This window comes from Bombus pyrosoma, linkage group LG11, assembly GCF_014825855.1.
Source record: "Bombus pyrosoma isolate SC7728 linkage group LG11, ASM1482585v1, whole genome shotgun sequence".
NCBI classification, from domain to species: domain Eukaryota; kingdom Metazoa; phylum Arthropoda; class Insecta; order Hymenoptera; family Apidae; genus Bombus; species Bombus pyrosoma.
The window spans coordinates 8,438,350-8,451,683 of NC_057780.1; the positions used below are offsets into that span (position 1 = coordinate 8,438,350).

Consider the following 13,334-nt stretch of genomic DNA (forward strand, 5'->3'; position numbering starts at 1 on the left):
TAAAAGAAGGAAATTCTATTTCAATCGAAGCGAAGTGAAATCACAACCTCATTCGATATTCCATCATCTCTGAGCGAAAACAATTTTCTCAGGAACGTATCGCAACCCTCGTTTCCGGTTTGCTGGGTGACCGAGCTTCAGCCGCGGCACGCACGTTTCAGGTACGAGTTCATGGGCGAAGAACCCCGTGGTCGCTGATATATAGTCGCTGGAAAGCCCGGAACCGAGCGAGCTCGGTGAAGGCTAAATGGGGTGAAGGTCTCCGGGGTTGGAAGTCCTGGCGGGTCTCTAGGGGTGCTTAGAGAAAGAGAGAGAGAGAGAGGGGAGAATCGAACTTGCTATGCTCGAAGCTTGACCTCGAAAGTACCGTGCGTTTAATTCCGCCTTTTATTTCCAAACTTCCGATCTTCCGATTTTCGTTTTTCTTCTTCTCCTAGTAACGTTAGGTCATGTCGACCGTTTCAACGATTTTGTGAGATATCCTGTTGCAAGTGGATTTTGGGTCAAAATATAGGCGTTCGCACGTTTATTAGAAAATGTGCTCGCAAAATATTCGCGATCATGTGGTGAACATTGTAGGCGATGTTCTGCTGCAAACGCAGCTTCTGACAAACTCAGGAACAATTCTCGAAATTTACAAAAGTATTTCACATTGGAGTATTTCGGTAGAAACGTGAACGGTATACGCACGGATGACAAGTAGGCGACGAACTATTTGCGGCGAACAACTTTAGGGCTTGGGAAATAACGTTGAAACACGGAGCGCAGTGGAGGAGGAAAATGCGAAGGTAGAAGTGCAAATGAAATTTGCGAAACACCGACACGAGCGGATGTGGAGCTAATCATGTTCCATTAAATTCGTATATTGAGTTTAATTAGAATTTTTATCGAGGCAGCGATTATAATTAACTTGTATAATACGATCGTTAAAGAAGAATCGTGTCTGGAATTTTGTTATTCGACTATTACGAACCAACTAATTGACTAAGTTCTGTTTGATCCATGTAATAGCAATCAGGAAGTTCATTTTAGGGAAACAGTTCCGATAAGATATAATTTAACGGACGACGAACGTTTAAGGGAAACTTCCTTTTACGTACACATTTATAGGGTCCGGATTTTGCCGGATTATTGGCTTATAATCGTCTTGCACGAGTCCTTGAAAGGCATTGATTAACGATTCAAGAGGGTTCTTGCTCGAGATGGCCAGGTTATTTGATCAGATCAACTCGGTTTAATGTCTGTCGGACTTATTCTGTGTTTCTTAAGCTCTCCGCCTCTCCAATAATAGACATTCAGACAAAGTTATATTTCATCTCTATATATCACATAGCCAATTATAGCTTGATGCCACTGAACATTCGATGAAATGTTAACGTTAAAATGTTAACTCTTACACTTGTTCTGTATCGATCTCGAGGGAATCTCATCCGACTCGATCTTCCAAGTAATTCAAACAAACCCTGGCGAACGAATTAGACCGAAGCTTCCGAAGCTTATCGTTTACACAAACGAATTACTCTCGCTGCTACAAATCACGGAATTGTCTCGTGCAGAGCGCAAAGAAACCAAACGATCTAAAGAAGCTTCTAAAGCGAACTACGTTCCATTACGCTCCGTCGAATGCCCCAAGACGCTCCGAGCGAATCTTTCGCTCGACCTTGGATCCATTCTCTCAATTTCGACGATTGCCACGCGTGGACCACGTTTGTCATATTTATGTCCTCGTCCCTAACCTAGACCAAGCGACGCAACAGTGACGTCTGCACGCATCGTGCACACTGCTCTACTATGTATGGATAAGTTCGCTTCTCCCTCTCGTTCCTCTCCCTTGATGCGTCACGGTGTTGCTGACTTCGTCGGCACCCAACGCTCGTCACAAGATGATAGCGTCGCGCGTGATCGCTCCATCGTTTCGTCTTTCTCCGACTAGACGTAGCCTGCACTCGTTCGTTCGACTCGCATTGGTCAAGTTGCTCGTGCGCTTTCTGTGCGGACACACGGCTTGCAACTATATAAACGTACGGGGTGGACGCCCGGTCAATCACCCCTGGCGCGATCGTTCGCGAACATCAATTCGTCGCCGCGGTCGTTTTCGGGAAAATCGACTCGTTCGAGTGTCTCTCTTTCTTCGTTTCTTAACGATTCATTCGAGTGCCTTTTTTCTTTGTGCGGTTGGTTTTTTCGTTTGGGTTAGATGCGAACGAGGGCGGATAGAATTTATTATCGATGACGATGTTGGAAAGTTCGGGATTCGAAGCTTCGGAGTAATTTTGCTTTTCTTTTCGCACGGTTTCTTTGCAATCGAGCGACACGACGGTGAAATTATTATTGGCTTCGTGGTCACTTTGTTCCTCTCTTTCCGCGAATTCCGGTCCGAATGTGTATAAAATTATTCGTTTGCGGACTATCTAGACTTCGAATTCGTTCATCTCTTTTTCGGGGAACCTCTTCGAACGTAATCGAGCGATATGATAATGGGATTATCGATTTAATGACCGTTTATTAATTTTCGATCTTCGTTTTCTCTTTCGAAGGATTTCTTTGCGAATGAAAGCTTTGTTAGAAAATCACTCGGAAACTGCGTTCCTATTGTTCACAAATAATGGAAAAAGAAATGTCCTCAAAAAAGAAAAAGAAAAGCCCTTAGAACGTTAGACAAAGATCGTAAGAATACGCTGAATTCTTCTCCAAAATAAGTCGAACTTATCTTATCTCGTTGCCAATATATCAATTTTATCTTTTTGTTTCAGGTAAGTCGAAATTCATGAATTTTAACGTTCTACGAAATCTTTGCTCTTGGTGAGTAACAGCTCTCTTTCCTATTAAAGCGTTACAAAACCGTTAAGCTTTATCATAGAACCTACGTAAAGATATTATCACGCGGTGGAAGTTAAGTTTTTGCTTAAACGAAGCCCCAAGTTCCGCCCTGCTTCGTATAAATCAATGAACGTGAAATCAAATTTATGGCTAATGTTGCGCTGACACGGGGCAGAAAGGTCGAGCACGTGTCTCGAAATTGGCGCATGTGCGACCTGTTGCAAAGGTGAACCGCGTCTCGCGATTCGTCCCGCGGTCAGCAGATGTCAGACAGCGACGCGATGCTAGCTCTTTCTGTCGGCAAAGTCGTTAACTTCCATTTGGCCGCTCGTTCGAACGCGGTCTGACTTGTACTGCCACCTACTACTTGCGAACGACTCGCGAGCCTCGCTTACTCGATACGAAAGTTACCTTCCTCAACCCCGTCGGTTTTTAACGATCAACACGTAACTATTTACGAGTTTGTTTATAAATTTTCCAGTTGGAGAATACAATGTTTTTGCCTTGGAAATTTATGAATGAAATTTTTTACGGACAAATTTTCATTCATATCACTTTCTAGAGATGGGAAAAAGTTCGATGGCTTTCAAATTTTGAATTAGTTTTTAGAATAAAGAATAGAATGCGATAGAAAGTTCGAATATTTCGTAAATATACGATCAATTTCGTTCCGAACTTTACAAACTTTACAATATAATCGCGATCATGCGAATCTCGTTGAAATATCAACGAAATCTCAAAATGTTTTACGTATAACGCAATACGTATATTTATAAAAGCTTTTTAAATGCATCTCCTCATAAATACAATTTAGATGGTCTAGTAATATTTCAACATTGAAACATCCCTTAAGGTTTCGATGACACGAACGATAAGATATAAAAGAAAGGTCCGATCGAAATTCGATAAAACAAAACGCGAATAAAAATCAAAGAGGGTAGTTGTTCGATATAGTAATCTCTCGCGTGCGGTCGACGCATGTTCTTGCAGCACCAGCTTTCCGTATTGTTGCTCGAAGTGAGAGGGTAGGCGTTCGGATTAAGTATCCTTACCGCAAAAGTGGGTTGCGCAACTGCATTGCTACGAATCGTGTGGCAACTGCAGCAGCAGCAGCAGCTTTATACAGTCGAGCAGCCGGCGAACGGGCGGTTTCGCTTTCTTCAATGTCCGACGCTAACATTCTTGTCTACTCGGCTCGCGCGATATCGCCGGCTCGACGACGTGAAAGTCGTCGGCGAATGCAGTTTTCACTTCTTCGCGAACAGCTGTCCAATGTTGCGTCGGTCGACGCGCGCATTTTCTGTCCACCCGATATCTCCGTACGTTGATTCGATGAGAAGGAAATCGAGAGTGGGACGAGCCAGGCAGAAGCCAACCTGATCGGCTCCATCCTAATGATGTTACTGATTAATGTATTTTGACAGTCACAGCGTGAGACGTTACATCCAACGGAATGAGATATCGCCGCGTGAAGCTGAGAAGACGATCGATTTTTACGGATATCGTTTTCCAAACGACGATTAAATAGAAAGAAATAGTCAGTGGCTTTTAGAATTTCGTGCAGAACGAACATGGTAAAATATAATTGAAAGGAACGTAGGAAGAGGATCGATCTGACGATGACAAGTCGTTGGACGTTTTAAGCGTCAGCCACTGACCACGTGCACTGAAAGTACTAGAAAGTGGTATAAAAATTCAGAAATATGTAAAAGCGATAGCTGGATCAGTTTCGATTTCCGAACCATTCGACCGTAGACGAGTGGCTAAATCTACTTTGTGGCTTCGTTAATTCTGGAGGAGCGATGGCTAAGGAGAGGGGCGTTCTAGAATTTGGAACGCGTTGTTGATTCATCCTCTAGAAATTCTAGTGTTTCAAAAATGGTATTTTTTTAAATGAGTAGACTTCGAGGAATATTAAACTTCGGTGTCGAAATATAGGAAACTTGAAATTTTGTTGTATCGTTTATACAAACTAATCAACGGGTCCGCAACGCAAAAATATAATAAAAATCAAAGCGATGCAATAAAATTGTACTTTGTCAACCGTACGTTTCGATATAAGAATACGATAAACGTAACTCTGATTCAGAATGATTAATCGATTATAAGAAAGAAAGAAAGCATTCGTTTAACAAATACCAAAATAACTAGAATTATCGCAGTAACTTTATAGACAAATAGATAAAACGGTTCCTTTCGAAGCGATTCTTTCAGAATTTTTACAAAACGTACAGATAAAAATTATCTTCGCATCTGTAGTACAGTTTTCATACGCTAGTCGTTGATACGTTTAATTCTAAAATTTCAAATAAACGCATAGCAAAGTATACAGGAGATTGGCAAGAGCCGCGTGGGTTGATCGTGTCGAGTGGCGACTCGACGCGGATCCCCGTGAAACTATAGTGATTTCAATGCACCAACGTGCACAAGCAGTGCTCTTTGAGATGATGTCGCCCGTGTGTAAGTATATACGTTAGCGTTAGCTTACGATCCGTGTGTTGGTGACTGCTAAACGCGTGGCCGTGCGCGTGTGTGCTCGTACGTTGTCCCGCACACAAACGAAGCCAAAGTTCAGTCACTCCGTAACCTCCTTTCGATCGAAACTATTACACACTAGCCAGTGACTCTCAACGGAGACGGATTTTTACTTTCGTTCTCGTTTCTTCAAGCCGTGTCCCTCCACTTGCGGCTTTCCATCCGACTCGGACGACGTCGATGTTTCAGAAACCGATCCCGTTTTTCTTTTTTACTTTTTAGACATTTCAGTAGCTTCTAATCGATGACGCGTTTCCTTTTAAAAAAAATAAAAGTGAAACGACTTGTTTTAGTTTGTGTTCTAAATTATTTGCATTTAATCGGTCAACGCTTCCTGTAACAGATATTATATATACTATACTATATTTACTATAATATAAGCGATTACGTTATTATAATAATGATATTCTGTTCAGAGATTTTTAACTGTAATCCATTGGATTACATCCAAGCAAATAGTTATCGCATTATATTTATTACAAACTCCTATTTTCCATCTTTACTGTATAATTTTATGTTCATAATTCAGCCATTCCGAGGTCGACAGTCGCAATCATTCATTCATAATTTCCTCGTTTGCCTACATCAGGAATATTTTCACAGAAATATTTCTATATTTATAAACATACGAGGATTATAGTTACACAAGTAATAGAAACTTTCCCTCAAAAATTGTTTTCATAAAAATAGTCGTACAATTGCTAATGTTCTAATCGTCTAACTTGTCGATCGTTCCCATTTGTTACCGCGTCTAAACTTTAACCAGTCGAAAAGATCCTCGTCTTGGACCACATACGTATGTCCATCAGGCTAATGAATTTCAGCGAGGATTAGCCCCGTGTAAAAGAGCATCGGTCGAGGCGTTTCAAAGGCCATTGTCTCGCTAAACAATACGAAAATTCAACGACGTAACGCTCGATGGTCCATCTGAATAGAGGCACGGTTGACGTCAAAGTCAGAGGATTCCGTGACGCGATTGTTGCCTGAAAGCTCGCCGGATCCCACGCGTCTCTGCCCCGTTGTAATTCAACGTCACGAAACGTGGTTATACCTCCTACCCTAGACCCTGATGGATGACCAAAGTAACGGAAATCCAAAGCAAACGGCCCGTGCTATACAAGATCGTCCCGTGATCGTTACGCGACTAGAAACCAGAATCAGCGTTTGGACCGGGATCGAATCGTCATCCCTGCGTTGTCCCGTAATCTGCGTATATCGGTGGCAGAACACGTTGCACGCGCACGAAAGTAAAAGTAGGCGGACAGTACGCGCTGAACTGGTCGAAACGCGTCCTCGAACGGTCGCTGCACCGCGAGGAGTTAGCCGGCCTCCGTGTGTTGTGCAACCGGTCCGGTAACTGTAGTTCAGTTTCGCTGCCTTCCAGAAGTTTCTCGTGCACACGACGCCGATCCCGCTTTGTCACTGAATCGGCCCTCTCCTCTAGCCTCGCTCGATTGATGAGCTACACACTCGGGTACCTGCTGCCCCGGATCTTCCATCATTTCGCTTTCTACGCACGCTCTTTCGCGGGATAATCGCTACAGAGGTTGATGGACCATACCGCCCTCTTTAGTTGAAACGTTTTACTCCGCAACGTCACGAGAACGTTTGGCGGTTCTATCATTTTCCTTGTGACGTTTTTCGCTTAATTTAATTCTGCAACGATGCGTTATCCGCGATCTTGTAAGTAATTTTGCATGTTACGGTATAATTACAACCAGGAAGATTATTTAAGTTTTCTCTTTTTTCAGATATTCGGGTATTATAGTCCCAGACTGTGTGTTTGAAAGCTTTCAGAATGTTGTATATATTCGAAACGTGCGAAAATTTGTTATGTGGAACCTGAGGAATATCAGTGTGATAGTAGCAGGTAATGCCGAGCCATACAGTTAGAATATCTGGCCGTTATTTTGTAACAGCTTGTATAATACAGTACAAGTTTACACGAAAGGTAAAAAGCACGATGAACTTGAGATATTTTTGAAGAGATGCCGGATACGATATTTTAGATAAGAAGAGCAGCAGACGCGATCGATGATCTGTAGCGTGGAAGGTTTCGTTGACTTTTGGCGTTAAAGTCGAGCTGGACAGGATCGAGGACCTGGTAAGGATGAAGTCAGCAGAAAGATGACGATCGCCGAGGATCGTAAGGATCTGCGTGGGAATAGAGTTTGGTCGAGTTAAGCAAGTCTCTGAGAGCGTGTTCTCGCGCGAGAACGAAAGGACAAAGAGTGGTACAACCACTTTCTCCGGTTGCGTGACACTTTCGTAGATCAAGGATCCGCGAGCGTTGCTTTCTTCGATCATCCACGTGTTTCAGCTCTTTTATCAACTTCGTCTCTAATCCTATTTTAATATCGATTAATCCTGCAAATCCTATTCATCCATCTCTCTATGTACATATACGCTGCTCAAAATATAAACGTTCCTTGATTTATGGACTCGCAGAACTTTTTTGTTATTTTTTTATTTGTCTCGTGCAATAGAATCCTTCTTATATCAACGCTATCAGCCACGTGTGTCAGAAATATTTAACCGTGACATTTATTAGAAATTTTATTCCATGAAATTTTGTTTGTTTCGGTATCTTGCGTAACGCGAGACATAACGAAATACGTGAATAATGAAAGAAACAGCACGTTAAACGGCATTGCAGGATTCGATAAAAATACAGCCGAGTCTCGATTATCCGAATCCTGTTTAACCGATGTTCCGTATAATCCGAGATGCTTCGAACCTTACCATCTTTTTTCGAATTTTTAACACCAACAGTACAAGATTGTACACAGCTGGTCGTTCCGAAAGCAGCTAATCAAACTTTTAACCGATCAAACACTAAATTAAACCTACGTATTAAAGATACAACGTTACGTTATCAAAATGTGCTGTATGATCTTATTATACGAACACTAATAGACTAATAATTTCCGTATTATCCGAGTAGCCGATTAACCACGTCCACGTCACGTCGGATAATCGACATCGATGTTGCACGATGTTAATATAAAGACGAAGAAATAGAAACGGCGAGAAGCATTAAATCTGTACCAAACATCAGCAACTGTCTTTAGTACTTTGAACCCGACAAATCTGTCTGACGACCGATCGGGACGAAAGCATCCGACCGACGAAATTCCCTAGATCATCGAGCGCGATCCAACATTCCTCTCCCAGTCCTGCCATCGTCGAGGTACCTTTCGTCGCTTGAAAAACGATCGAGACTCGCGGCTTGTCTAGCCAGCATCCCGTCCCTTGCCGGGATCGAAGGTCTGAAATGCTCCCTCGCGTGTAAGTACGTGCCAAGCAAGCGTTTGCCCGGCCGAGTTCGCGCGGTGGAAGAGGTCCTAGGGACACGTCGTTCCACGAACGGTGGCTGCGCTCCTCGGTGGGAGCTTAGTCGGTCGTTGGGTTGCGTTGAGCAAGCCGAGAGCGAGCAGCAGTCACCTCGATAGCGAGTGTTGAACCCGCGGGAATCTAGGCCGGCGCACTGACACACCGCGTGTACGAAAGGCGCGCGCGCGCTACCCGGCACACACACACACACACACACACATGTTAATACACGTTATGTAGTTCGAGTATATGTGGCCCGTAACGTATGGAAAGCGAAACTTCTTGTTATGCGTTTTGGGAAGATTTTCAAAAGTGGAATATAACAACGCGCGGAACTAGGGTGGATGATGTAGGTAAAAAGGATATTTTTAATCCTTTCGTTGTGCATTAAAACGATGGTGGTTACAAAATTTAAGGAATGGTTGCTTTATATATACATTTTGCATTTAATTGGATATAAAAAGACTATCGTTAACACGTACTTCCCATATGACAGAAAGTTGTTACACATTTTGGTAAGATTCCTAAGGACGACGCGTGATATAGAATGGAGATGGCGTGGAAAGTGTGGGCGAAAGAATGTTTTTAACCGGATTTAGACGAGCATGTACCGCAACAATTGCGTTGTAGGATCAAAGAAAAAGCTTAAGAAAATGTAGCGATTTTTGTCGATATGTAACTGCTTCCTATTTTGGTAGGAACTTCTTATTATGCGTTTTGGACAGCTTTCTGGGGTTACCTGGCAGGATGCAGTTAGGATAAAAGGTGTGGATGGAACGGGTAATTTAGGGAATCTGTGGATATCTTGGGTTTGAAGAGGAATCTTCTTTCCTGAATCTCGTTTATGAAAGATAAATTGCAAACTTCATATTACTTTGCGTGTTGATTTAAATAATCAATATTCCAGGTAATCTAGGAATATCTGACGCTGATGGGAAAATAATGGCTCCAATGCGTGATACCTTTTACATCCTCGCTCGTAACTTGAGTTTTCCATTTCCGCACTAAATTCTAAGTAATCACGCATTACGACGTATGCTCCTAAATAATAACTTTCCACATGTTACGAAGGCAGATTAACGTCGAATCCCGCAGAGATCGAGAAGGACGCAGAAGAATGAAAACCGCAGATCGAGTACGAAATCAAGAACCTTGAGAGTGAGAATGAGAGTGTCTACTTAGCCAAGCAGCCACATGGAGGCAAGATATAATGATCGATAATCAGAACGATTTGCTAATGTCTCGCAGATGGCAGAAGGTTGCAATTTTCAGAGGGAAAGAGAATGTAAATATGAATAGAGGCGCGTGCAACGATAGCAGGCGCGCGCATTGCATTCGCGACGCAACGATTCCCGAGGATAAGCGCAGTTTTTCACTCGAACGCGGATTTTCTAGCGATGATTAAAGGTTCTTTAACGCGCGTGCAAGCCACGCGGCGTCATTGATTTCCATGGTACGGCTTGTCCAGGATAGGCAATGCCAACCTAATTGCCACTCTCGCTGCTTCGTTGACTACATGCCATTTTGCAAATACGTTCTCACTCTACGGATACTGTTTTTACTACTGCGATCGCGCGTTTTATTAGTTTTTCAGTGTATTATCGTTTCTCTTTGAAACGAACCCGTACTTTATGTAAGAGATACCTACGGATTCCAGATTCAATGGAATTTTTAGAATCCATAGGTTTCTAAATTAGAATTAGAAACGGCGTAGTCAAAGTTACTATAACCTTCCAAGGAGGTTTTATAAATATACAAAGATACACCTTCAAACGGTTTCAATGATTTTGTTCTGTTTTTACGAAATAGATACCTCTTTATCCTGGCAGTGTTTGTTCTTTCCCGCAAACATGACGTTTCGATTTCTTCGATACAAACGCTACACTCATCAATGAACATTAGTCATCGATAGTTGAATCAATCGCAGAATCAATTGTACAATTTTAAGGATGATTCACTTCGAATTTCCAACGACTGGTCGCCGAAATTATTGCAGTTTACCGTCAGAAGATTACAAAAATCCGCGGTTCGTTTTTCAATTGCAACGTGAAACGAATTGCGCTAAGAAGCGAACGAGAGCAATTCAGGTCTATAACGCGACAGGATGGAGAACGGTTTTCTAATTCGTAGGTTGAAAGAATCGGTTGGGGCCAACCGCCGGGGGTGGCAGGAATGCTCGCGTCTGGTGGAATGCCTGCTACGAATGCGATCACATAGCGAAACTTGTTGTCGGTTCTCGGTTGAAACAGGTCGGGCTCGTATCGAGCCGAGTGACAACGACGACAGTGCGTTATTAGAGGCGTTTGATGACGCAAAGAGAGTGAGGCCAGCGCGGCGCGCGCGACAGAGAGAGGAGAGAAGGGAGAGACACGCCAGGTCGTTGTTCCCTCGCATTAGTGGGACACTTTCGGCGTTACTGGCACGGATCACGCACAGAGCCGTGCACACACAACAACCATACGAGAGCCCTCTCTCCGTTTTCCTCTCTATGCTTCTCTCTTTCTCTCTGATTACTCTCCTCTCCCTGCTCGAATTCTCCTCGATTAATCGATCCCAATTACTAAGTTCGCGAATTACATAATAGCCGCTCTCTGTTACGTGTATAAGTATGTTTCGCTTGGAACGCCCCTCTTTGACGCATCCTGTTGTCCGTTTCGATGGAAGATGCTGCTCATGAAAGGGAAAGTATTACACGTATACTTAGGTGTACGATTATGTTCGAGAAGGGTTTACGTTAGGCATCAAATGGATTTCGTTAGGTAACTAGTTATTTATTACAGTCGATTTACCGAGATATACGATGACGAATAAAAGAAAGTTTATAACTGATACACTGTGAATTTTATTCCCTTTTGTATTATTCGATTAACGTTCTTTTTCGTATTGGTAACGATCGTCTGTTCTGTGACATATATCGCATGTATTCGTTGCTCTTGTTAAATATATATCCATCTTATAAAATTATTGAGATACGTAGAATTTTGTTTGCTTTGTGTACTAGGTTAGACGCGTAGTAGAAATACTTGTATGTGAATATCGGTGTGTGGAAGTATGCGTGTCGAAAACAGATGAATGTAAACTGTTCGGTCGGTTACCAGTTGCATTACGCGTGCAAATGTGTATCGGTGAATATCTTAGAAATCGCTCAGCAAATAAATATATAATTATTCTAATATTAATTCCAAGTGTAAATTTAATGTTCCTATACCAATATTTCGGCTATTAAGATCCACGATTCTCAACAAAAATTACTCTGTCTTTATGTACTTCTCATTTTATAAATTTCTTTTTGTCTGTTATTGTATGTAGTAAGGAGCAAGTCTTGTTCGATAGCGATGTTTGAACGCGTGGTATATGTGTATCATCTGGTCGATTGTTTCTTCGAAATCGAACATTACAGTCGAAGTACAAGTATGCCGCAATTAATTTAGTCGGAGGATACGCGATTATCCTCGATTACGAGGAATTTCATAGAATGTGCGTTAAGTGTTTCGATACGTCGATACGTTATATCGTAGTACAATACTTTTGGATAAAATATTAATTTAGAAGAAGATTTCAGCATGGATAGCATAAAGATGGTACTTGAAGGACGAGGAAAATTCTAGCAAGGATCTGATATTTCCCAACCGCGTAGAAATATCTCTACTTGAATTCTAAGATCCTCTAAAGATACAGAAATACGTAGATCCCCGATCATCGTCAGTTTATTCCAAGCGACTTCGATCAACGATTTATGCGATTTAAGTCACCAATTTTAATCGTCAATTCTACAAAATTATATTTCAAATCTCGGAAATCTGAGTCATTGCCTCGTGCACCTTTCGAAATATGAAAGGATCGTCATAGCTCATCAAGATTTCAGCATTTTCGTATAAAAGTTTCGCTTTTAGACGCTTCGCCACGATATTGGCGATCTGGTTGCCCCGAAACAGAAAGTTGTCGCGTTAAACGAGACGACGAGCGTGTAATTCACGGATGCACTAGTCTGGCGACGAAGAGACGTGAAATTTCGCGCACCGCCACCAGCGAACGAATATTTCCGTCACTTTCGAATAAATTCACTTAAACGCTGGCACTAACGTCGCTTGAGAACCTGCCAAATAACCTTCATTGATAGCGGCCCAACGATTAAAGCGAGGCTAGGAACAGGAACTGATCTTCGTCGATGAACGTCGATAAAGCGCCGCAAAAGTCACTGCTACATGTTCTTACCTTCGATATCATTTACGATTTATGTGTAGCTTATGCGATTATCTTGTAATCGAGTAGTTGAATGTTGGCTGTTCTGCTCGACTATATTCGTTGATATTTGGTAATTTATCGACCGCGGATCTTTATGCATTCACATATAGGAAATTTGAAAGTGCCAAATTGCACAGAACGCTGATAATACGAAAAAGCGCATAAATTATCCAAAGTGAACTGGTTTCTATAACGCTTGGTCTACTCTATCGAGAGTCTACTTTTTATGTTATACCCTTGAAGAATATGAATTTCCATAGAAGCTTACAGTCTAATAATTTGTAATCGATAAGGATGATTGGAATCTATACACACTCGACCTATAAAAATGTGAAATTCATCGTCGATGATACAATATCATGAAATTAATCAAGAATAACGATAACGGTGACATTTTTCTG

The 13,334-nt window shown here is 42.1% G+C and overlaps 1 protein-coding gene across 1 annotated transcript in view; it reads left to right on the top strand.

Annotated features, from left to right (window-relative positions):
- LOC122572355 (formin-J-like) overlaps positions 1 to 9,696 on the top strand; it is a 54,336-nt gene extending 44,640 nt beyond the window's left edge. Inside the window, exon 2 of the mRNA XM_043737232.1 lies at positions 9,596 to 9,696. Coding sequence (XP_043593167.1) covers positions 9,596 to 9,696 — 101 coding nt within the window. The remainder of the gene's footprint in view (positions 1 to 9,595) is intronic.
- Positions 9,697 to 13,334: the final 3,638 nt, after the last annotated feature.